At 48.6% G+C, this 26,539-nt stretch overlaps 1 protein-coding gene across 1 annotated transcript in view; it reads right to left on the bottom strand.

Annotated features, from left to right (window-relative positions):
- Window positions 1–26,539, bottom strand: part of MORC3 (MORC family CW-type zinc finger 3) — a 793,723-nt gene that overhangs the window by 228,923 nt on the left and 538,261 nt on the right. The window contains exon 13 of the mRNA XM_086935396.1: window positions 13,134–13,230. Coding sequence (XP_086791522.1) covers window positions 13,134–13,230 — 97 coding nt within the window. The remainder of the gene's footprint in view (window positions 1–13,133; window positions 13,231–26,539) is intronic.

Genomic DNA, 26,539 nt, shown 5'->3' with positions numbered 1-26,539 from the left:
GTTTATTAGAATTATGGTTCCGATGCCAGCCTTGGATAACCCCTTTATTTTGATTATTTGCATATCTGCCGTGGAAGAGGCCAGTTGGGAGGCCTTGATCTTTAATGCGGTGTTTATGTAGACCAATATACCACCCTTCGCTCGACCATACCGCTGAGTCCGAGTTGCACTGACATGATAACTGATTCTGCCTGGAACGTCAATTGGCTCTATCAGCCATGTTTCCTGCAGGGCGATGATGTCATAGGCGGCCCAAGTGAGCATTTTCCGTTCATTATTTAAGATTTCTTTAGCACCGGCGATGTTCCAGGAATGGACTTTCACTGTGCCTCGTCCAGTGTTGCACGCCAAAATTAGTTCAGTTTTCCATTGGGCCCAACAGTTGTCTGTTCTGTTGCTCAGTTTTAGAAAATTCTGCACCGCTGGCACCCTGCAGAACGGAGTATGTATGTCGACTTACCCCGGTATGAACTTCTCCTTTGGTGCGCTTTATTAACAGGGGCGAGGGGTAACCTGTTGTTGCCCCCTTCTTAAGCGAGATACCTCATTCTTCTAATTTCGTGGATTCATTTAGTAGCTGCTTAACAATGTCATCGCTCCTCCAAGTTGTAAGGGAGACTTCCTTGGCAGCGTTGTTCCCAAGATTGACAAATTGGATTGCCAGTAAGTCTGCAGATGATATATGGTTGAGGCTCGGGATGGCCGATGTCAGATGTAAGATGTTTCCTCAGTTTAGATAGTCTTGTGTGCCTTGCATTTTGTAATTGGGTATAAAACGTAACCTTCCAGTTGTTGTTGATTTTATGCCATACATGTTGCAATGCAGCCGAGTTCTCATTATTTTATTTCTTCCGTTTTCCTTTGCCTCATCCCTTATGTTTTTGACCTGATGGCTGTGGTCGTCGTTCCAAAGTCGCTCTGATAGCCTGCTTGCCTTGGTTTTTACTTTATCAATTTTTCTTGGTTTTCCGCCTGGTTCTGTAATTGGTCTACGATCGCTGTCGGTGGTCGTTTTTTCAGGTCCTATACTTTCTTGTTGGTCGTGCTGTTCTGTAATGATCTTTACTTCTAGCCTGTCATGCTTACTCTTGTCAACTTTTGCTGTGACTAGTCTGGTGCTGGCTTTATCCCTTTTTGAGGTAATATTGGTGGTCATAGTTATACTAGGGTTTGGAAAAACTTTGTTTTTATTATCGACGCCTTTGGTCACTACCCTTTGGCATCCGTGCTTGTTGGACTCGTGTCTACTGTGCTCTTGTTTCATTTTTTGATGGTTGGTTCTTTGCTGCATGGCCCAGGTTTTTTGTCGTAGTTTGTTCCCGTTGTTATTTAGCTCTTCCTTGGAATTCCCTAATGTGCTATTCAATTGCGAGCAGTCCTAATCGATGCTTTCCAGACTCCAGTCCACACTACTTGATGTTGTGGCTAGGAATGCATTTTCGTCCTTGTTTGGGTCATCTATTTCCGAGCTTGTTACGTAGGTGATCTCTTCTGATGTTGTTGATGTTCTTGATCTTTTTAATTGGGCTTGGTTGTTACAAGGTTCCTCTTTAACGGTGGGCTGTTCCCCTTCTGCTTCAGAGCTACGCTTCCGGAGACTGCCCCGGGGTTTTGGTGTTTTTGTTAACAGATGTGGCCCCTCTTCATTGCCAGCTTTAGTTTTTGCTGATGATTTTGGGCAATTAAAGATTGGAAAGTTGACCTGGGCCTGCTTGGTAGCAGGCATACGATCTAATAGTTGGTTTCTGTTTTTCCTCGCACGTTTTTGCTGCCTTTTTGTAAGAGGTTGTTTGGTGTTCGAATGTTTTTCACTGTGCTGTTCGAGCTGTTCTTTTTCTGATGATTCGTGACTGATGCTGTTCCAGGCTCCTGGTTTTGTCCCTGTGACATTTTTCTCTTCCTGTGGTTCATCAGGTCTTGTTTTTATTGACGTGTTTTGTTTCAGCTCATTATCTGTTGTTTGTTGTGCTACTAATATTGTCGGATCTACCTTTCTTTTTACAAAATCTCCTATTTCTTCTTTGAGGGCGTCTTTTTGTTGAGCAATGGAATCTCTTCCATTTAGTATTCCATTGGGGCCTTGGTTTGCATTGTCAATGGGGCCTGGTTAGCAGGGACCCAGTGCACATCAGTCGAAAAACATCAGTACCAGTGGCAAGAATTGGGGGTGACCACGACCAAAAGAGGCACTTTCCAACACCCATCATTAAAAGGTAGGAAATTATTTGACTTGTCTGTCCTGGGTTAAGAACCTTAGCCATGGCCTTTGTTGTGACCTGTGTAGTGAGCAAGGTGAGGTCCAATACTTCTGCTGCTCTCCCGATTACAGCTGGAAAGAGGGAGACTCCTCTGTTGCTAATGCAAATTTTGGAGAGAATAGAATGTTTGGAGAAGTATCCAGGCCACATGCATCTTGAAGATCATGAAAAAGATTGTCATTATTGTAAATGTCATAATCAGGGTGGTTTTCAATAAACCTTTGGGATGTTTCAAAGCCCGAATGGGTGCACAGGCCATTGCAGAGGATGACTGGCACAGAAACACACTAGAGGCCATTTCGAATTATTTTTTTGGGATAGAAAGATTTTGTTTGCTTTTCATAACAGGTTAATACAAAATTGACCCTGTCCAGTTTGTACATCAATAAATAACCCAGTACATTATCAATAGTCCACTGCCATCTGAATCCACAAGCCTGAATAAACAATCTGGTGCCTAGTCACTACATTAACCACCCAGGCCAGGATAATCCCACCATTTCCTCCATATCTTGTTATACTTCTGGGGGACAGCCTCGCCCTTCATACGTCACTTCTAATTTACTACACCAGTCCATGCCTCTCGTTCAGGCTTCCACAGTGGGGGCTGCGGAGGATATCCAGTGGTTGGCTATGTCTCGTTTTGCTAGGAGTATTCCAAGACCAGAGTACGATCCCCCTTAGCTCCCCCAACATCCTCCAAACACCACAGAAAGGATACTTAGAATGGTATCCCAGTAGGTGTGAATCATCACGCATTTCCAAATCATATGGTAGAAGTCTCCCATCTGATCTTGACATATGGGGCAGGCAAGGGACTCACGAAGGCCAGCCTTCCATAAGCAATGGGGTGATAAATAGGATTGGTGAAGGTATCACCATTGTATGAGACGGAGTCTGGCGGAGATTGCAAAGATCCAAGGGGACATGCATGCATCTCTCCAGTCAGCCTCGCCATACTCACCGACCCAGCCCTACCATTTAACCTTTAGATCATCTAGTGTTGTAGGTGAGTGAATGATCAGAGACTTGTAGGTTTGAGTTACCTCACCCACTTTCAAGTGTCCCTAAAGTGTCCTTCATTCCAGGGGGATACACTTGGGATATTTCCTAATTCTGCTTGGTAGGGGGAAAGAGCAAGACAAAGCTGCACATATTGAAAGAACTGAGAGGTTGGCATCTGGAACTCGCATTTAAGATCTCCCAGATATAACAATTTTAAAATGACTATAGAGTCTCATCTCCGGAAGCCCTTCGTGGACGATACTTGGGCAATCACCTTCTCTCCCATAACAGATTTTCTAATTTAAATAGCGATTCCACCCTATTCAACTAAGAGCTACTCTCTATAATCAGAAGGCTAATTGGTTTACCTCGGGGGGGGGGGGGGGGGAGAAGGGGACAGTGCGTTCATACATAAATCCTAGTATCTATCTGATCCAGGCCCAGCAGTGCAAGTTCGTCTCTGTAGGCTGGGTCATCCCAACCTTTATGGGAAGAAGTTGTGACGCCCAGTAATACACATGCATGTCCACCATTGTCAGCCCCTTGTCATACGTCGCATGAGTACATTTCCCCCCTAAGCCACTCTGGGGATCTTACCGGCCCAAATAAATGTGCGTCCTATGGCCTACACTGGATAAAAAAGCAAAGTAAGTGGGATATGAAATGGGTAATTTTGTAAGACGTAAAGCTGTTTGGGGAGGGTTCTCATTTTAAACAGTGCAATGCCACCCAGATATCAAGGGGGAGATTATTCCAGCGTGTTGGGTCCTTCCGTGCTTGGCGTGTGTCAGGTTGAAGGTTTAAGCTCCACGTGAGGTCGTATTCCCAAGATATAGGAAGCTGACCTGCCTTATTAGAATCTGGGACTGCCAGGGTTCGTGCCACCAGTCACCTCTTAATGGGACCCACAGGGACCTACCCCAATTATACCGGGGCTCCCTGAACACTCCCAGCATCTGAAGGAGCCTGTGCCCAGTTTCAGCCAGACAGGACAAACAGCACCACATTGTCGGCATAGAGGGCTACTCTGTCCTCCATAGCAAGCCCCTAGTCAAAGCCTCATTCATCAGCATCGCACCAGGTCCATGCTACTAAAGGCTCAATGACCAGCGCAAACAGTAATGGGAAGAGGAGACAGCTCTGCCTGGTGCCCCTCTGTATGGAAAATTCGAGAGAGAGAACACTGTTGACCCTTACCCAAGCCCATGGTCCGGCATATAGGACCGTCACATTAGTGTGAAATCAGGTTTCATTCCATGCCATTATTGTCATGACTGAGACACGTGGGAGGCAGGGGATTCCCCCATCATTCCCCGGAAGGGGACCACAAAGTGATGGATTGGTCATGGTCATTCCGCAATAGAACTGGGAACATCATAGTTAGTAACACTGGATAGACTGCCAAACAGAGCCTTGTAAACAAAAAAAACCATCCAAAACAATATCCCTACACCCTCCCCAACTCCCTCCACCCTATCCTTCCCGCCCTCAAGATGCACCTGTCACCCATTCCCAACTGTGCAGAACCAACTAAAGAATTATGAGGGGTAGGCATACTCAGGCAGATCAAGCAACCCCGCTATTCTCCAAACTGCAATTAACAAAATCATTGTAGGATACATTGGTGCTGGCACACAAATAGTGTCAAAACTGCATTGTGACCTGTCAGCCCGAACCCTGTTCCACAAGAGGGTCTGGTGTCTCTAGGGTCACCTGAACCGTGCCCATTGATCGTTGGCTTCCCTCTCCTTCAGAGTCCATAGTTAAGTCCAGTGCCTGTACATCCATGCGTCTGCAACATGATCGCTTCCGCTTACTTGACTTATTGGAGGCCTAAGACGATCCCCATGGTGGGGTGGGTTGGTTGTGAGCAGACGCTGATCAATAAGACATGTCCAAGCTTCCTTTGGAGATCCGATTTTTTTTTTTATCCTGATGAACGATGCGCAGCTTGGCAAGATATAGGAGCATAAAGGGTACGTACAGGGCACACAATTAAATTTTGACTTGCTCGAAGGATTTGCGCTGCATTTGTACCCAGCGGGTATAGTCTGAGAAGACCAGCACAAACCCCGATTGGAAAGCAAGGTTTTTCGTGATCCAGGCACACCGGAGTACTGCCTTCGGGTCGTTATAATTCAGGAACCATGCTATCATCTGTCTGGGTGGTGCCCCGGGGAAGGCTTTTGGGCCAGGGAGCAGTACACTTGTTCGATGATGAAGCAAGACGAGAGGTCTTTAGGATCAAACCAGGATCTAATTCATTGTTCAAGGAATCCTTCAGGATTCTGGCCCTCCGAGCCCTTGAGAAAGCAGATGAAGAATATGTTATTCCGACGGGCCCGGTTTTCGGGATCCTCTGCTTGATCCTGGAGAGATTTAGAGTCTTTGGACAACTCAGAGAGCTCTGAAGAAAGGTGTTTCACAGTGTCCTTTAGGCTTGCAATGCTCACCTCAGCTTCTGAGACCCTCTCAACAGTTTGGAGAAGGTCTTGGCGAAATAGGTTCACACTACCCTGACTTCGCCAATTTTCGTTTCCAGTAAGGTCTTGGAGTAGTGGATGGCTTGTAGGATAAGAGAGGTGTTTTCACCATGTGCTGGATGATCGGCCCAGGGTCTTTATCCGGGCCTCCCTTTGCTCCCCCTATTGGGGCTGTATATTTGTCCATTTTAACTTGGCTTGCTGCGCTTTTGTCTCGGCCCAGAGAGATGGCAGTATAAGGTGGTGTTGGATGGACGACCGGGAAACCACGGGCTGAACCACGTCTGAAGCCCGCAGGGACTGAGCAGCTTACATCGGGATCCCGGGGCAGCATTAGCAGTCAGCGCTAGGTTGACCTCAACAATCAGTCGGCAGCCACCATCCCCATGCACAGAATGATGAGGGGTATGGTACAGTAGTACAAGTATAAGGATCCCCTGAAAGGGTGGCACAATACTAGTTCCTCTTATCCCCGAGGCTCACCCTGTCCGAACAGCAGGTCGATGTGCCAATCATCGGCCCATAGGCCTAGGATGCATAAGATCGGGCAGACCACTCGCTCCTGTATCCTCAGGCGCCACCGGTCAATGGGAGCCCAACGCATCCAGTTCTGTTGCCTACAGGACCCAGGCAGGTCAGATTCCAAGAGAGCCAAGCCACAAAGTGGCTGGAGTGGATTCTGCAAAGTTCATCCAGCGCCCCCAGGAGGTCCCTGGCCACAGTCTCTCCTAACTGCCTATTCTTGGGCTCCCTCATCCCCTACACAGTCCGCAGCCCTTGGGGGCATGCACAATCCCAGCAGTAGCCCCCCAGCTGCACCGGAAAGCTCGCCAGTCCCAGAGAGGGAGACACGGCTTCAGACCCCACCCCCCCCTTCCGTGGAGTCACTGTACCTGGAGGGGATTGGGGTGAGGGGGCAGGGGGGGGGGAGGGGGGAGGGAAGGACGTGCGGTACTGGTTGGTGTCCGCTGGCGATTCCGTGCGGACCCCGGAAGCCTCGGATCTTGCTAGACCTTCCAGAGAGGCTTGCAGCTGCTATCTGCTATGCAGGACACATGCAAAGGAGAGGCCGCAATCCCACCATCCAAAGCATGTATGGCGGTTCTTTTTACGTGCCTACTCCCGATCAGCCATCTTGGGAGAACCACAATTTAGGACGCTGCCGCGCTTCTGCTATCCCAGGCCCCACAGGGGCCTAGTGCAGGAGCTCAGACAGTTGCACCCGCAATCTTGGCCAATCAGGCCACGCCCCCATCTCGAATTCCTAAAGCGATCCAGATGGATTTGGAGAGGTACTGGAAATGTGGCCCAAGGACAGTCTCTGCTCATGGGAGCTGTTAAGGTGTCGCCAATAGCTTGGTGGGAGTGACAGGATGACGGAGATTCATGTTTGGACTGCTTATGTTTATTGTTCTTCTTGGACTTACATCAGCTTTGTGACTTCGATGACGTTCGATCGCAAGACTGGCCTGGGGTCGAAGACACATCTGTGCCCTCGACCAGGACCAGGTCTTCGTCGACTTCTTTCGGAGTTCTGCAACAGAAAAGTTGGCATCACAGTCACATACAGCCTTTCTTATCACCTTCGCACAGCAGCTGCACAATGCTGTGTCATGCTTGGGGCAGAGGCCCAAAAGACAGACATCGTGGTTGTCCATCATAGACAACTGACAAGGACAGTCCCTGCATGGTTTGAAGCTTGTGGTTTTAGGAGATATCCCATGTTCCTTGTGAAAATGTTGAAAGAAAAGAATTCTGTCAAAATGACAGGAAAGCTAGCGGTCGGATACACATCGGAAGGCGCGTAAAGGAAGGACCTGACATCAGCGCACAGAGGTGGTACTGATGTAGTGGCCCAACGTTACATCTGGGTCAAGACAGATCCGACACAGAGCCACACAATGCCACCTACTGTTGCATGAGGGAAATGCTAAAGAACAAGTCTCCGGATCCAGTGTGGCACCTAGGGGTATTCATAAAGTGAGTAATCTACCTTTAAAAATCTCTATCCGAAAGCAATTTTTAAATGCTTTAACAAAATATTGTGAACTAGTTCTCGCAACTATTTTAAATCTAAAACTACATGATTAAAGTATAAGGTGTGGGGTGATTTTATCCACTTCTGTTAGGCCTGGCTTGTCAAGGATAGCTGACTGCAAGTCATCTTGTTAACAATTTTTAAAAATATACCTAGAGTGGACTTTGGCTACACCCACAGCACTATTTCCTGCTCACACTCAACAGGTCATGAATTAATGTGCTAAATAACATTTGAACATGCAAACAATATTTGTGAACAGCTATGTTTGCATGTTCGTACTTTATAAAGCAAGACCAATTGTCTTTGCCTATGCTTCTTTTTACACTGATTTTATTTATCAAAAACATGATAAAACAGTCCATGTGGAGGAAAAGACTATTGGGTACTCGGTCGATGAGGGTTATTTGCTGAGAATCCACATGTAAATGTTTCCCATTGAAATGAAATTTTTAAAGTAGGAGAGTAGGAAAAGAGGCTTTCGCAGGTTTACCCCAACTTTTTGCCCCCATTTTGACTTCTAGGTATTGGTTCTGAAATGCCCTGGGCCCTGCTAAACAGGACTTAGTTAATGTGCTCTGATCCTTAACATGGTGGTTCTTTAATTGGCTTGTCCCAATTGGCATTGCCTAACTTACTTGTAAGTCCCTAGAGCAGGGCACCAGGGGTACTCAGGCCTGTAAGTTAAAGAGACTGCATCACTTGTGCCACCCTGAGTGGGACAAGATAGGTCCTGTCACACAGTCTCCCTCAGCAGACTGAAAGGGCAGTTTAAAACTGTTAACTTGACTTTGCCATTTAAAGTAATGGCAAAGTCCAAACCTTACTTTTTAATGTATGAAAGGCACTCCTGTAGTAGGCCTAACGAGCCTTAAGACAGGGTGTAGTATATTAAAAAGTGGAACATGTACTTTTACTCAGCAGTAAAATCCCTACACTGTCATTTTTCTGTGGAAAGGCTAATAGCCCCACTGGCCAAAACAGAGTTGCAGGCCAGCACCCCAGCCCTGTTAACTTCTGAATGGGACTAATAAGATTGGTACTATTTGGTATCAAATGAATCGGGGCATTAAATACAATCTAATGGTTAAATCGTATTTAATGTCACTGGTGGGAAACATACAACTTTAGAAGTTTCCCCTTTGGTTGCCCAAGGTTTCCAATGCTCGTTTACATGGGTCTTGTCCTGCAGACAGCTTTTTTCACTCATGGGGACACATGCTAAAGACTCTCAGGAAAGAATACAATCAGGGCCTGCATGGGAGAAAGGTGTACCTTCCTCCTGCAGGAAGGCACAAAGGTGTTAATCCAAAAGGCGAGCTTCAAAGGAGAAGTCACCTTTGAAGGGCAAATATGTAATACTTAGGAGCGGGCTGCTCTATTGTTTAGCAGGGGACAAGAGAGGAAAAGATAGCGGTCAAACCGTTTTTCCAGGAGCATGCAGTCCTTTGGTAGCCAGACTTATGGGAGTGGGCCGAGTGTCAAGAGAGAGGTCTTGCCAACTTGGGAGTGGGCAGAACAGTGCATCCTGGGATAGCCAGATGCCACATTTCCCAGAAAGTGGTCATCAGGAAGGAGGGAACCTGGTAGCCATTAACTACCAATTGTATCCCGCACTGAGGACATTTTCTGAACATAAATAGGGCACCCAGGACCAAAGAAGGACTGCCCTTCTGCGCTGAGGGACCAACAAAGAGAGGCTGCACTGACTAGGACTGCACCTGGTGGCTGGCAAAGAGAAGGACTGTGCCTGCCACGTCATGCTCAGGGAGAAGGGGTCTCTAGAGCCAAGTCAAGAGAACTCCAAGGGCCAGATGACAGGCCTCCTGTTCGTAGCACAAGGACACAACAGCTATAGAAGCCTACTGGGGACAAATTGATAGCCCAAAGTGTTCAAGCTGCTACCACTACAGCCGTGCAGTATCAAGGACCACGACCAGACGCACAGAATTGCACCAGAGTTCGCTGAGCCTGGGAGTACTGTCCGAGAGTTGCTGGGACCCTCAGAAGGCGAGTTCTCGACTCAGGAAGGATAGGCCTGTGACAGCAACAACGAGAGACTGGTAATACAGTGGCAACTGGACTTCAGTCAGACTGAAGAGGGACTCGTGGGATGCTGACCCCGCAATCAGAACCCCTCACTATCTTCATGAACCAAGGATTCCCTGCAGAAAAACCCTGTTGACCGCGCTACATCCACAGCATCCTTGGAGCATAGTCTGCCTCCTTCATCCTTTACATCAGGACCACTCCAGAGGAATGCTATACATGTAAAGTGCCTGGAACAGCTGAAAGACTGCTTCTTCTATGAAGGTAACTGTTCCTGAGAATCTTGCTGGTCCCCTTGAAAAAGTCTCTAAGTGTCCAATTCATTGACTTTGCCAAGACTTGTTCACGGATGAGTGAAACTGCATTGATTTATTATTGCTTGTAAAATCTATATCTCCGGAAGCCTCTGGTGGATCTTTTTCGATCTAGTGTCTAAATTCTTATAAAATACAACCTATTTTTATAAATTGGTATTGAATTTCGAGTGTTGTGTCGTTTCTTCATCACTTGTTATGGTACTGTTTAAAAGTTTAACACTTGGCTCCTCCGTGTAAGCCTTGCTGCTCAGTGCCACAGCAACCCAGGGTTGAGATGAGTTTTTGACAAACGAAACCTAAGGGTCCTAAGGGTATGACAAGGTGTGGTTGCACTACCACACCATATCATACAATACATTTCCTCACATCACATAGAGGATGTAAAATTGTGCGGTCATTACAGCTAGTTAGTTGACTGCAAACTAATTTGGTTCAGGCTCAACATCCGGTATCAACTGCACTACATGAAATTACAAGGTTGACACCCACTCTGACAGTCAGACACCTCTGATGCTGTATTTAAGGGGCATATGTGCAAAGTATACCAAGTGGCCCTAATCTAGCCCCTTTCCAGAATGCTTCTGTAGCTAGGGTGGAGTGCATAACAGACATTGACGGATTAGACCATTTTATTATTATTTAGATTCTTTAGTGGATCAGATTCACCCGCTGGTGGCTAAAATTAAAATATATGTATAAAGTAAAAAAAAAGGGACACTTTTCCACAGTTCAGTTACAGCCTAGCTAATAGGGCTATTTAGACAAGTTTGAAATGCGGGAGCTAAACAGAAGCGCGTTTGCTATAACTTCTTCGTAGGGGAAGCAGAAGTGTCATGCTTTTCTATAGTGCATCTGCTTAGCTATTGTGGCTCAGTAAATTATCCAGTTTTACAGTTACATTTCTTTTTTAGCCTGGACTATCAATCATTCTTGATTTACACACCAGCAAGATAGGAGAACTCATCGGAGCACCCTCGGGGAGTAAATGGGGGTTTGTGTGTGGGAGTGGGCTTGGTTTTATTGCCAAGTATTGCATAAGGGGCTTGTCAGATCTGAATAAAGATACACAATCAATAAATGGAAAACTATAACTTTTGCCTGGGAATAGCAGATTAGAAAGGAGGTTCATACGCACTTTTAGAATAGAGAGATGTCGACAGGATCCTTTACTTGCTGTTGCTCCCTCTCGAACTTGACAAGAAAAGCTTTACTGTGTTTAATTTTCAGACTATCAAATAAGGACATCTCAAACGTATAGAGACATAGATAAGGTAAACTTAAAAACTAGATTGATTTTTTTTGCATGGCAGATTATAGACCAATACCTTCTTCATCAACACAAAGATTCTTTTTTTTGTTCCTTTTTTCATAGACAGTAAAACAAATAGAGGCAGAGATTATAAGTAAAACGTTTACAGCTTGGAGAGGTCTACGTCAGAGTGTAAGATTACAAAATGGTACATGATTACCAGCCACTATACCAGTCACTGACAGCACTAAGCTTATAGTAAGAACATCAGCACATCTACAAAGATGATATTTACCCTTTGATGGATTATATGCAGAGTACTCATTAAATGTCATGAACTTGGGGTCCCTGGCTTTGTTTGAGAGGTGTGGCGCTGCGGTCAGGGCGACTGATGTTGGAATCTGGGGATCACGGTTCGATTCCCGGCGGCAGGACAGCCCAGCACCATGTGACTCTGGGCAATAGCTTGCTTAATCTTCCCGACGGCCCCCAGCGCCTAGAGACCCTTACGGGTGAATGTTCGAGCTTTACAAATGTGGATTATTATTACTTGACACTACACATGCAGCATGGTTTTCCCCACCTCCACAATCAGCCTCATAAATGCAGCCTGTGTACACTGGGTTAAAGATTTTTTGCCAACCAGGACAGTTCTACTCTAAGTATCAAGTTCCATGAAGTGAAGTGCCAAAATGCAGGACTGGATTCTCAGGTTAAAATGTGGCTGAAGAGAAATCGGGTAGAGAAGGCCTGATCTTAGGCTGCTCAAGTTCGGGGATCCTACGGAGGAGGTAGCACTGATTTTCAAACAAATGTGTAAGCAATAAAAACCATTATCTCTTAAGGAATTCTCTAAATGTTCTGCAAAACCTTGGGCCATTCTAAACAGACATTGGCAGCTTGAAGAATGTAACGACTTAGAGATGGACACATTGACCCAGAGGAATGGGAAAGCTTGGACTCTCCAATGGTCTCAAGCTCAAAGGTCACATATACATTATAAATCTATAGTGCTGTTTAAAACTGGAGTCCTGTGGATACTTGGTAACAAATCATTTTTGAAGCTTGAGTTTATAATCCGTCCATACTCAAAGATCATACACAGATCTTGATGTGTCCAAGAAAAATACACCAAACACCCAAGATCAATAAGGTGAGTTAAAAACAGTGCCATTCACTATTTCATTGAGCTTCAATGATATCAAGTCCAACCGAAAACTGCTATCAAATAAGACTAACTCTTAACACACGGACTGCCATTCTTCAATGTTTGCAGTGATCTTCCACCAACATTAGAGGGCCACTTCCATTCACATCTGTCTATATCTATGTCTCTTGTCTATGATGCATATATCTAATAAAAGCGTACATGATGCTTTTTCAAGGGTGTATAGAACATGCCAGTCAAGTAGTTAGCTGGGGTAGTGCATTTAGGTTTGGTACATCATTCTTTACATAATAGAAAGCAAAAATATGGGTATACATTGAAAACGTGCATAAGAGTATACATTACTAAATGTTGTTAAAAATACAGAAACTTTTCCGACGTTGGATTTGCGATCATTTCTATTCGAGGCCACTCAACCGTTTCTGCCTCCCTGACAATTCTGGCAAATTACCAATTCATTACAATCCATAAAAACAATCAATGCTGAAAGACTTACAATTTACATTAGAGTTTAACAGTTCTGTTACATTCAAGCCATTCTAACACCTCAGCACAATCAGCATTACCGGAGTGCAGTCTTCTGCATGATGGTGGTGTTGATGGTGCATTTGCTCCAAACGTTCCAATTCCTCCAGTCGCTGGTTCCTAAGTTTTTCTCTATCTCTGCACAAGAAAAAATATCATTCAAGTGAAATGAGAGCACGCACAGCTGAAATATCTTTATCCTTGAAAGTAACTTGGATAAAACATTACATGAACAGATTACTGCCTTTTAACAATGTTTTCCTAATTCCAGGACCATACAGAAAGATACAGAAGCATACTTGAAATATTTGGCAACAGCAGAAGGATCAATGAATGGCTTTTACCATTAAGCACCTTTTAAGCCGTGAACCTGTCCAATGTTTAAACATCATCAGAATCTATAACAAATAGTTCACCATGTGGCCTAGATGGGACCCTTGAATCATGCACCTAATTGTTGTCGTCATATGCTGTTCCGTCAAAGGGTTCAAATTGAATGAAAGTGATTGGTGGGTCACCATTACAAATATGCAGAGGATACAAATGCTGTCTACCGCTGTTAGCAATGTATCATCAAAATCATTAGCTTTGCTAAACTGACAGCAAAGCACTAAAAAATGTTGTAAGGAGGGTACTGAGGAGTGAGCACACAAGAAAAGATTTGAGGGTAGCTATAACTGACTGCAAGTTTGACTAACAAGTTACATAACTTTAGTTAAGTGATTTATAATGGATTCTATATTTTCTGTCAGTTTACTAAATTTTTGAAATAGTGCAATGTGGCAAAGTAGACTTGAGCTCTTAAATAGTGGTCAGGGGTGTCAGACTCCAAATCCACAGGACTGCCTCTAAATCGACAGACGTTTCTGAGCCTGTGGTAGAAGAGATACCACCTTCATCCCAAATGTCAAATGTCAACTCCATTTCTATGTCACAAAAGCCAGCGAACGGCAAAAAAAAGATACAAGACCATGATAGAAGAGGACAAGAACGATGATGGTAATCTGCAGGAAAAAAACCTTTGCGCGGACTCCGTACTGACCCTGAAGTAATGAAGAAGAGCTGTAAATAAGTGTCACCCCTGCTCACTAACATTTTCTTTCTTGCCTCTTACCATGCCCTCAGAGGTAAAGCATGAGCACTTGGGAGTAACAGCATGCAGAATGCTAACTTGGTCAAATTTTGGGACCAGGAAGTATATAGAGTAGTTTCCCTGGTTGATGTTTGTGTTGGGAACCATTTATATTCCTTCTTCCATTTCGGCTTAAAAGCATGCTTTTTCCTCCTTCGAGTGTGTTCTGTTTTTTAGTCGTGTAGATCATGGTGTTTTTAACAGCTCTAAGCTGTAACCATGTTGTATAATGTTTAAAACCCACATGCCGGGGGCGTGGCCAAGATGGCGAGGTGAGCGGTCGCATTCTCCGCGAGCTCCCGCGAACCTAGGCCTCCGAACCACAAATCTTTGCAGATCTCCCCCCAGCCTGCTAGAGATTTACATCGGAGGTCGGGGAGCAACCGGCGGACCACCCCGAAGCACTGAACGATCCCGGAATATGCAGTGGCAGAGCCCCGGGAAAGCGGCCGAGGGCAGAGGTGGCCCAGAGGAGAGGCCGGAACCGGGGCCCGCGAAGGAGACGGAGACATAAGGTCCGGGCCTGGGGCGGAACAGTGCAGTGCAGACCGCCTAGCAGCGGGAGGTGGGCCCTGCCGAAATCCACGGCGGAGCCCAGCAGTGAGGGGGCATCCGGGGACGGGAGGCAGCGGTGCCGGAGCACGTTACTCGGCATTGAGCCCCTACGCAAGGCCGCGGACGCGGCCTGCCGGCGGGCCCCGGACCCATACACTTTTGCAGATCTCCCTCCAGTCTGCCAGAAATTCGCATCGGAGGTGAGGAGCATCCAGCGGACCACCTTGGAGCACTGAACGATCCCGGAATACGCAGCGGCAGACCCTGGGAAAGCGGCCAAAGGCAGAGGCGGCACAGAGGGGAGGCCTGGAACCGTGGCCCACACAGAGGACAGACATTAAGTCCGGGCCGGGGGCAGAACAGTGCAGTGCAGACTGCCCGGCAGTGGAAGTGAGGCCCTGCCAAAACCCCAGGCAGGGCCCAGCAGTGAGGGGGCAACCGGAGACGGGAGGCGGCGGTGCTGGAGCACGTGACCCTACGCGAGGCCGGGGATGCGGCCTACTGGCGGAACGGCCCATATCCCGGCGGGGGTCTGAGCGCAAAAGTGAAGACAAATAGCCAACGACGAGGGAAATAGCAACGGAGGGTAAGGTCCCTGGGAAAACACTGCTACACCGCCGGAAAGTGGTATTGGGCCTGGATCGGCCTTGCCGGGAGAACACGACCCCTTCGGCGAACAGCCCGGGGGGGCGATCGATCTTCGCAACAAGGGGCCCGGTGTGGGCCGAGCCCCCACACAGCCGACTAAAACCCCTGGTCAAGGAGGTGTGCGGCGGAGGTCTGCCGAAACAACCTGAGGCCCGGGAGAGAGCATACCGGACATTACCGACCAAGGGGCCGCGGCCCAGATCAGACCAGGGAGGCCTATAGACCTATTGGCCGCAAGGACGACCGGAGAAAGATCGCGGTTGGGCCAGTGAGTCCTTGGGAGCCAGAAAGGAACTTGCCCGACAGTGGCAGACACCCGGTATGCCCGGTACCCGATGAGACAGCGACGGCGGTAGTTGTTAGGAGGGCGGTGGTGAGGCACAGACGCACTAACCGGACGAGCTCTACCGCGACCGCCCTGAGGCTGGTGACGGCCGCCGAACTGTGACTGGGAACAGGGAGCGAACTGAAGGACCTGAGGCAGAGGTAAATGGACCACTGTGCCCATCGAAGGAGGTAGGCCGAACCCTAGCAATATAAGGAGTGGACTCCCCGGATAGGTAGCTGTCCCTGAACTTTGCTGACCATTGAAGCTGGCCGACAGCACGACAGGACTCTGGCCAAGAGATCCCTGCTTATAAAATGGCTGGCAACAGAGGGGGCAAGAAAGGGGAACGGACGCTGCCGGAAATGCTGAATAGAGGTCCAGCGAAACAGGACAAGGGGCAGCACTCACCAGGCCCCTCGAGAGGCTCGCAGGAGGCGAGCGGTGGGGAGCCACCGGTCACCAGATCCTTCCTGGAATCTCTTTTCAGTTCTCTTCGGGATGACTTCCAGACGCTGAAGCAGGAGGTAGCCAGAGAGGTTCGGGAGGTACGGAGAGAAGTTGATTGCCTTGGCGAAAGGGTGGCTACCATGGAAGGAGCGGGGCACACGAGGGATGAGGAAATCGTGCAGCTGCAGCAGGAGGTGCTATGCTTAAGAGATCAACAACATGACCTTCAGGCGCACATGAAGACCTCGAAACCGGTCCCGCCGGAACAATATCTGGGTCCGGGGGGTACCTCCTAAAGAAGAGGGGGAGGACACTGTTGGGTACCTGCAGGCCCTATTCAGAGAGATACTAGGAGAGCCAGAGGACTTCCCTATCAGAATTGACAGAGCGCATAGAGTGGGCCTGACACGTCGGGCTTCAGCGCCACCGCCTGATATCCTGGCCTTCCTGCCTGACTTTCCGTTGAAGGAACGGATCCTCCGTGAGGTGCGAAAGCAGCAGTCTTTGCGCTTCCGGGGGCACCCGGTTGCTCTCTTCCAGGATCTGTCGGCAATCACGCTCCAGAAACGCAAAGCATTAAAAATAGCAACAGACTTTTTGAGAGACCATGGAACGCAATACTCCTGGGGCCACCCTTTCCGTCTCATCTTCCGGTGGAACGGCACCCTGCACCAGCTTCGCTCCCTCCAGGACACCTGCGGAGTACTGGGAATCACCGTGACGGACGAAGACGCGCCCACGCCACGTCGAAGGTGCACCACTAGAGACGGTTGGCAGAGGGTCTCTGAACGTCGAGCCTCTGCATCTTCTGCTCGACCGGACTCACCCACCATCCGAGCGGAAATGGACAACGCGGTACGGGAGGTGGCCAGGGACACGGCCTCTGGTGACGTTGCGCTGACAGCCTAAGATGACTCCGGGGGGAGATCGACACAGCCTTCTTCACAATGCAGGTTCGGGGGTCCTGGGGGAGGGGGGCGGCGGGCGGGAGTGTAGTGGCTGGACGTCCACTTAAGTAACTTACCACAGACTTGTCCATTGAGGACTGGAACTATGGGGCTTTGGAATCCGTTGGGGGCACAGGGAGGGGGGGGGGGGGGGGGAGGTTGGGGTTGTTCTGAGTTGGGGTCAAGGGAGGGGGGTCGCCAGGGAGGAGGGTCGGGGGAGTTCTGGTTGAGGGGAAGGGAACCGGGGGAGGGGGGGGGGGGGGTCGTCCAGGGAATTAAGCAGGTCTCAACCACCCTAGAAGCACTCATACGCCATGTTCCGCACAGGCGGGGGTTTTACGCTGTTACTTCCATCATCCCACATGCCACCCACGACCCTTAGGATTGTGACTCTTAATGTCAGGGGCCTAAATAACCTGGTTAAGAGACGGGCGGTGTTGTCTTTATTAGAGAGCTCCCAAGCGGATATCTGTCTTCTTCAAGAAACCCACTTGCTGCCCCGTGACTGCCATAGGCTGCGCTCACATAAATTTCCAACACAATTTTTCTCTTCCAGCAACACTAAGACTGCGGGGGTGGCAATTCTGGTGGCCCGACCTTTCCGGGGGGAAGTCCTTCACAAACAGGCAGAACACAAAGGCAGAACACAAAGGCAGGCTGCTTGCTTACAGCTTTAGGATTGGGGGGTTTGTCTTCACGATTGGGTCCCTGTATAGCCCTAATGAACAACAGGAGCGCTTTTTGCGGTCAGCACTGGTGGACGTCACGGCCTCGCAGGACAGGCATATTGTCATTGGAGGAGACTTCAATATGGTCTTTGACTCCGCTCTAGACAGGTCCGCACAACGCTCTCCGCAAGTGGGGGAGTTCTCGGCCGGATGCAAGGCGCAGATGGCGGGGGTGGACCTCCATGATCTCTGGCGTTGCACGCACCTCAACGACAGGGTATATTCATATTACTCCCACGCACATAAAGCGTACGCGAGACTGGACAATCTCTTGGTCACAACCCCGGTACGTGCGTTGGTCTCGACGACGGAGATGGGCGTAGTCTCCCTATCGGATCATACCCCGGTGTCCGCCACACTATGCCCTCCCAGGGTATGGCGCCTTAGGGACACCTTATTGCACAGGAAGGCGGTGGTAAAACACATAACAGATACTATCCAGGACCATTTGTCTCACAATGATAACTCTGACACCTCCCTGGCGACACAATGGGCGGCCCTGAAGGCTGTACTTAGAGGGGAGTTTCTGGCCATCTCCTCGGCTGAAAACAAGGAGCGGCAGTGCAAAAGGGAGGAACTCACACAACGGGTTGGCGAACTTGAACACATACACCGTCGGACTGGGACTTCCCGAATATGGAAGCAACTCGTAGGAGCGAGGAAACTCCTGACGGCCCTAGATATGGACCGAGCGGAGTACGCTGCGTTGCGCCTGCGCCATACCTACTACTCCGGGGGGGGACCGCTGTGGCCGACTGCTGGCGAACCGGCTCCGACTGACACACCAACGACAGATGGTGAAGGAGGTCTCTGACCCCTCGGGGGTGATAGTTACGGAGGATACTCATATGGCCGAAACCTTTCGTAGGTTCTACGCAGATCTTTTTGCCGGAGATCCCCCGTATTAACCCGCGACAGCGGCGGACTTGGCCTCGGTCACCCTCCCTTCTTTAGCCCCCCTCGCAAGCCGAGTATCTAGACAGGGATATACGGGTCGAGGAAGTGATCTCCGCCATTGCCAAACTTAAGCATGGGAAATCTCCAGGGCCGGACGGATAGAAGTCTTTCTATAAAACGTTTTGCACATCGCTGGCTCCGCTCCTCACCCGACTATTTAACTCGTTCGCTGACCCAGGCGCCATCCCACCTGACCTTTTACGGGCCTCTCTCACGGTCCTCCCCAAGCCGGGGAAGGACCGGACGCAATGCGGCTCATACAGGCCGATATCTCTCTTAAATGTAGATCTTAAGCTGTATACAGGAATTCTCGCGGCCCGATTGGCCCTCCATCTACCGGGACTTATAGAACCGGACCAGGCGGGATTTGTTCCCGGGCGGCAGACGGTGGACAACACCAAGAGGATTGTTCACCTCATAGAGAAGGTCTCCCAAATACCCGGAGAGAGAATGATGTTAGCAGTGGATGCCGAAAAAGCATTCGACCGAGTACATTGGCCTTACCTAGAACAGGTCCTGCTGAAAGTGGGTATAGGAGAAAGATTTCGATCCATGATCTTTAATTGCTACAAATTCCCGACAGCGGTTGTACGGGTGAATGGTCAAAGTTCGCAGAGTTTTGACAGAGAGGGGCACGAGGCAGGGGTGTCCGCTTTCGCCACTGCTTTTTGCCCTGTATATGGAGCCTTTTGCCTAGCGGATATGTACCAATCCGGAGGCAACGGGGGTGAGCTTTGGGGGCTTCACTCACACCATAAGCCTCTATGCAGACGATGTCATACTGTCGCTGGACAGCCCCCGGACTGCCCTCCCGGCGTGCATCGGGGAGCTAAACTCCTTTGCTGCAGTAGCAGGCTTCAAGATGAACATGGGGAAATCGGTGGCCCTGGACCTGTCCCTTGCGCCGGCCACACGATCTTACTTACAAAGCCTGTTTCCTATGCTCTGGTCATCGGATCTGGTGCCTTATTTGGGGTTCCAGCTGGCTCCCACCCTCCCAGCGATGGTGGCGGCTAACTACACCACCTTAGGCAATAAGATCCGGGAGGAACTCGGACGGTGGACTCGCAGCACCCTTTCTGCGAGTCCAGCGTCCACTTTCAGCACAGTCTGCGAGGGATCAACGTGTCTAGAGGTAAAGCATAGCGGATGTAGCACTGCAGCTAGCAAGTCGAGTGTTTTCAAGCCGAGTGTCCCTAGAGAGATGGCAACACAGCAACAGCCTTTGAGGAGCAAGGCTACTGTAAACAAGCACAGTAGGCTTTCACTTTCGTCCAGAAACAAGCTCTCTGCATTGCTGTGGCGGGGGGGCGGGAGAGCGGCAGCCTTTGAAGTCTGATGCCGAGGCACAGACAAATGGTGGTACGCGATGTGCACCTAGGGGGGAGAGGGGGGGGGGGCTGGGGAGCGGCAGCCTTTGAAGTCTGATGCCGAGGCACAGACAAATGGTGGTGTGTTATGTGGCTGTGCACACGCATAGATCACATGAACTGTATGCGATCCGCAGCCGCTTCGGTAGACTTTTCTTTTCCGCTTACTATAATCTCGCCGGAGCAATGCGCAAGCGCATTGGCTCAGGCAAAACCTAAAAAGTTAACTGGGGAGGAAGATGTTTCTTCATGGGCACAGTCACGGCATGGAATGAGTTACCCATCTCCATTGGGGAGGTCCAAGCTTGATTGTCTTCAGAAAGGCTTTACAAACCTGGCTTTATTTCAACTAGTCTATTGGGTATGTTGTTTTCAAGGAGATAACGCCAGGACACTCCAGAGTAACAGTGCGCTTTACAAGTTTCATTACCATTAACATTTCAATGAAGGGGGTCATGAGAGGATAAGGATAACATCCTTCATGAAACAACTTAAGGCTCTAGCTAATATTAGGTTTATAGGAAGACAACATGAAGAGAGCCAATATTAAATTACAGCTCTACTTCTTCAGGACACCAGTTTGGGAGGAAATGTATTGTGCAAACTTTTCAGAAACTTTATAACAAGAGGTCTTAGAGGGTTTATAGGAACTGTATGGATATTTAATGCAAGAAATACCCTTCTTATATACCCAAAATGCTGTCAATGGTATTTAGCATTAATGTGAGATGGCAAAGTCTCAAGGCCCAAAGCCAGGCCAGATGAGTAGACAGGTGGAGGGAGAAAAGGACTCACTACCCATACCTCCAAGAGGAAACCAGGGAGTCAAAGAAAAGGTCAAGTCTCTGAGGTAATGAAGCAAACCGAGATGATTGGCACTCTGATGCAACCCTAAATGTTGCTTGTTGGTGCCAGAGAAGTAATTAGCATCAAACAGACTACAGAGCTGAAGTAAGTTATTCATAGCTTTATACAAAACTTATTGAACACCATTATAACTGGGCAACCATGCAGGCGTTTCTTCATTCATGAACACTTCGGCCAGCAAACTTAAAACCGTCTCCATGTCAGCTCTATCCATTATTTGACTTATTGGCCACCGTGAAAAAGTCTCAATCAAAGCAATAACACACTTTCTCCTATGGGTCTCATCATGTCTGTTGCCCCAAGGGTACACCTGATCACACATTTGGAGGATTGAAGGGTTTTTAATTTGTTATCCACCATCATGCATTTGGTACTCTTTCTTATTCTTTCAACAGCAACATCCATACCAGGCCACCAGAACGGCATCTTCACTCCCTTTTATTTTTAAAGATCCTTAGATGACCTTTATGTAATAGCTTCAAATTTTTTCTCCTCGCCATATCGGAAGGCTAAATTCTAGCACCCCTCAATATCATTTTGCTCACATCCACTAAGTAAATCCTTCACTTCCCAAAATGACCTCCGGCACATCTTTTCTAGGCCATCCACACTGTCTCACCAATACTTTTGCCGTTCTGCCTGTCACTTTTTAAACTAAGGGTTTAACGTCAGAAAATATTGTCAAGTGTTTACTAAAATGAAGGCTTGGAAATGATCAAAAGCCCACAACCAATCCAGGGCCTCACTTTCATGTACAAGGTATTTTTCCTTACTGCAACATAGGGATCGCTATGCATGAGCTATTTTTACCTTCTTACAATTCTTTTAATCCTATGGCAAAACTTCACCTATATGCTTATTGCTGGCATCTGTGATGATGACTCTTTCTGCACTAAGATTGAAACCTGGCTAGCCGTTTACAAAAGCTTTTTTTTTTATCCAAGTAAAGTCTCTCTGACATTTCTCAGACCAATCTAAGTAAACCTTGTTTTTTGTTTAACATGGAAGTTTTTTTTGGGCTAATCTCGATACATACTTTGCATAAAATTAAGGTAGACCTAGAAGAACAAGTTACTTACCTTTAGTAAGCCATTAGCTGGTAGAGACTATCTAGCCATAGATTCCTTACCTTAGAATTATCCCCAGGCGTCAGACTGGATCCAGGAATGTTTTTGTGAGATGTACCTCTGCGCGCCGGTAGGGGTCGTTGTTCGGCTCTGCATCGTGCGCGCCAGAAGTGATGTTCGTGGTGCCTACAGCGACGACACCTAAGCGCGCTGACATCAGTTACTTTTTGCAACTTTCCATGCCAGAAGTGCAGTGCCTTAAAGTACACTGACTACTAGTGTGGAAAACTAGGGCCCTAAAAGGGAGAAGCCAAGTCCCTAAAACTCAGTTTGCAGAGCGGGGAGGATGGGTGGATCGGAATCTGTGGCTAGATAAAGTCTCTACTGGATAAGGCATTACCGAAGGTAAATAACTTATTCATCTGAAAGAGACTTCTAGCTTCAGATTCCTTGCCTTAGAATAGATACCCAAGTAATGCTTACCTGGAGGTGAGTTTGCGGACCAACTGCACACGAGAATGTCCTGCAAGACTGAATGAGCAAAGTGCCCTTCCAAACAGCAGTGTTTGGTAGACATTTGCAGGGAAGCACACGGTGCTAGGCAGATGTCCAGGACCAGAACTGTGTGAGCTAACGCAGTAGTCGCAGCTTTAACTCTAGTGGAATGGGCACGCAAAATTCTCAGGGGGTTGCTTTTTAGCCAGTGTGTAGCAGATTTTGATGCACAGAACGATCCATCGCGAGATGTTTCTTTTCTGTACAGCCAATCCCTTCTTTGCTTCAACATATCCCACGAAGAGTTGGTCTTTCACCCTGAACTCGTGTGCAATCAAGGTAGAACTACAATGCTCCTTTTGTTTCCAGACAGTGAAGTTGCTACTCTTCTTTGGAGGGATGTGACGGAGTGTTAAAAATAGGCAGAGTGATGGATTGGCCTACGTATAATGGAGGGACCATTTCCGAAGGAAAGGAAGCTCTTGTATGAAGCACCCGCTCGTCTGCGCAGATGTTAAGATAAGGAGGCTTGGATGACAAGGCCTAAAGCTCACTGACCCTCTAAGCAGTTGGTATTGCAACCAAGAAGGCAGTCTTGATGATAAGGAGCCTGAGTGGACAATTGTACAGAGCACACATATGGAATTGAGGACGAAATTCAGGTCCCACATGGGCATAACAAAGGGAGAGGTGGAAACGAATGTTGTAAACCTTTCAGAAGCCTACTTACAATAAGGGATTTAAAGAGGGATGGCTGATCAGGCAACAGCAGAAAAGTTGAAATGGCAGAGATATAGCATATAGCCCTTCAGAGCGCCCAGAACAAAGCCCTGCTGGGCAAGGGAAACGATGAACAGGAGAACCTGAGAAAGGGATAATATTTACTTTCTGTATTCCATACCACAAATTTTTCCCAACGGCAGGTGTAAACAGTCTTAGTGGTGGGAAGCCTGGTTGCCAAGATAACATCAAAGAATTCATGAGGAATGACAAAAGCGGTCAACTGACTCATCTCCATGCAAGGAGGCATAGAAGCCTCCTCTGCTGCTGCTGCGACAGAAGATCCTCCAGAAGTGCCATTCTAATCGAAGGACCAATGGCCATGCTCAACAGTTCGGGATACCAGACCTTCGATGCTCAATCTAGAAGCACATGGATGACTTGGGCCTGGTCGTTTCTGATCTTCTTGAGAACTCTGAGCAGGGGTGGTATGGGCAGAAAGGCATACAGGAGGTCTGAGTTCCATTTGAGACTAAAAGCGTCTCTGAGCGAGAGATGCCTTGGAAACTCCAGCACACAGAATTGCTGATATTGAGTGTTCTTGTCGGTGGCAAACGGGTCTAACCAAGGCTCTCCCCACTGCTGAAAAAGGCCTTACACCACCTCCGGAAGGAGACGCCATTCGTAAACCGAGAGAAATCTTCAGCTGTCTGGCGTTCAGAAACCCACTAGATATTGAACCACCAGAGATATGCCCTACTGTTCCAGCCATGTCCAGAGATGCAGGGACTCCTAGAGGGTCCATGACTTCATACCATCTTGCTTTTTGCAGTGCCACATGGTGGTGGTGTCCTACAACATTTGCACCAGCCTTCTCTGGATGGAGGGTAGAAAGGGTTTCAATGCCAACGAAATCAGTTGGAGCTCCTACAGGTTGATGTTGAGTCGGATTCCACTGGAGACCAGAGTCCCCTGATCTCCACATCTCCCAGATGGTCGACTCATCCCAGGAGTGATGTAGCCGTCACTACTGTGAGCTCCGGTTGGGAAAGGGGTCTGACACTGACCCAATTGTAGTTTGTTAACCAGAACTGTTTATTTTTCGCCGTTCCCTCCGAGATCCGGACCATGAAGGAGAGAATCCAATGATGCAGGTTCCAGTGCAGAGCCCGAATATGCCAACGGGGCATGTGTTACCAGTAGGATGCAGGAGGCCATGAAGCCCAGAAGCCTCTCAGTCTGTCTTACTAATATCCTGGACTCGGCTTTTGGAGGATGGCCCAAAACTGCACCGTGACCAGATCAGCTCAGATGAAAGGGAGCGTCTGAAAGAGTCAGGTGTGACTTGGCATGTTGATAGTGAACCCCAGCCAATGCAGGAGGTCTGCCGTCATCTAGAGGTGGGAGATGACAGTCTGGGGCTAGCCCACTTTCAACAACCAGCCGTTGAGATAGGGGATGACTGGCAACCATGTTCTCTGTAGATGAGCTGCAACCAGCACCATTCACTTAGAGAACGCCTGAGGGCGAGGTGAGCACAGCGAATTGAAAGTGCTTGTGGCCCACTGTGAATCACAGTTAATGCCTGTGGTCAGGCCGGACGGGAATATAGAAATTGGTGTCCTGCAAGTCCAATGCTACCATCGGGTCTCCTGGGTACAGGGCAGACAGGACCTGAGCAAGAGTGAGTATTTTGAAATTTTTCTTGAGGAAGAAGTTGAGATAGCCTAGGTCTAGGATAGGAAGAAGGTCTCAGTCGCAAGCCCAGGCCCAGAAAGTAGCAAGAATAACAACCACAAACCACTTCTGGCATCTGCACTCTCTATATGGCTCATTTGGCCAAAAGAGCCATCACTTCCTGGCGGACAAAAGATAGGTTTAGCCTATCAAATGTAGGTGGCATGGAGAGAAGGGTAGTCTTGAAGGGGAAGGAGTAGCCCATTCAGAATCTGCAAAACCCATTGATGTTATGAACTGCCAGTGCCGCAGGTGATGGTAAATCCTGCCACCCAGCGGTTGTCCAGGAGGGTAAACAGGCAGACTAGGTGGGTTTGGAGGCTATGGTTGCTGGGGGATGGAGTGGGGGGACACTGCAGGGCCACTGTCAACAAAACCGCTGCTCTACCTAGTGAATCGCTGGCGATTAGTTGCCATCTAATAGTGAACTTAGCTTCATCGATCTCGTCGGCAACAACCTGGGAGAGTACAGCCCGGATCTCCTCTAGGACCGTTGCCAGAACCTGCGCAACCGTATCCCACAGGGCGTAGAAGTAGTGCCCCAAAAGGCATGCAGTGTTCACCAACCGCAATGCCAGGCTGGTGGAAGAAAAAATGTCTTCCCTAAATTGTCAATCCTCTTGGATTCCCAATCTGGAGGAGCGGCTGGGTATGCGCCAGGATTAACATGTAAAGTGGAGGCTAGGACAATCAAGCTCTCCGGGGTAGGGTGTTCTGTGAGGAATTTGGGGTCCCCAGGAGCAAGGCTGTGGTGGCGGGCAACTGTCCTGTTCACAGGAGCCCCCGTGTTGGGCTTGGACCAAGTCCCAAGCAGGACATCAGTAAGTGTTTCATTGAAAGGGAGAAACAGTTTGGAAGCTGACACTCCCGGTTGAAGCACAGACGCAAACTAAGGGCCAGGCCCTCAGCTGCCCTCTGCACCACCATAGCGAATGAGCCTCCATCCTCCATAGTCCCGATAGGAGGAGAAAACATAATCTGGAGAACTGTCCAGTCCACTGACTTCACCTAGGTCCTCACACCAGCCCAAGAATTCATAAGGCAGGTATTCTTCAGGGTCCAGCAACCCTGTCCATTGTTACCAGAGTCTACCCCTTAGGAATAGGGTTCAGGCTCCGGCCTGGAAGGTATGGCTCCTATCGGCACCGGACTTGGACGATGCCCCTCCGGCTCCATGTAGGGGATGCAAATGGGCATGGCGCAATCAGGAGCGTCGGCCTCTAGACCGGCTCCAGGGAAGGCACACATGGCATGACCAGAGCAGATCTGGATCCATCTGTGGATCCCTTTGGCCCAACTGGTGACGTGTATCCAGCATGGGCTCCTCTCAAACCTGTGGGGCCCAAAGGAGTGCCAGAGAGAAAGGGCCACTCAAATATGAGGCACATAGCCTTATAAAACTATTGAAGCGGAGGAGGGCCGCTCTGACTCCGGGAAATGCGGGGAGAC

This window comes from Lissotriton vulgaris, chromosome 8, assembly GCF_964263255.1.
Source record: "Lissotriton vulgaris chromosome 8, aLisVul1.2, whole genome shotgun sequence".
NCBI classification, from domain to species: Eukaryota; Metazoa; Chordata; class Amphibia; order Caudata; family Salamandridae; genus Lissotriton; species Lissotriton vulgaris.
Note: the sequence above shows the minus strand (reverse complement) of the source record. Positions and strands in the feature narration are given on the sequence as shown.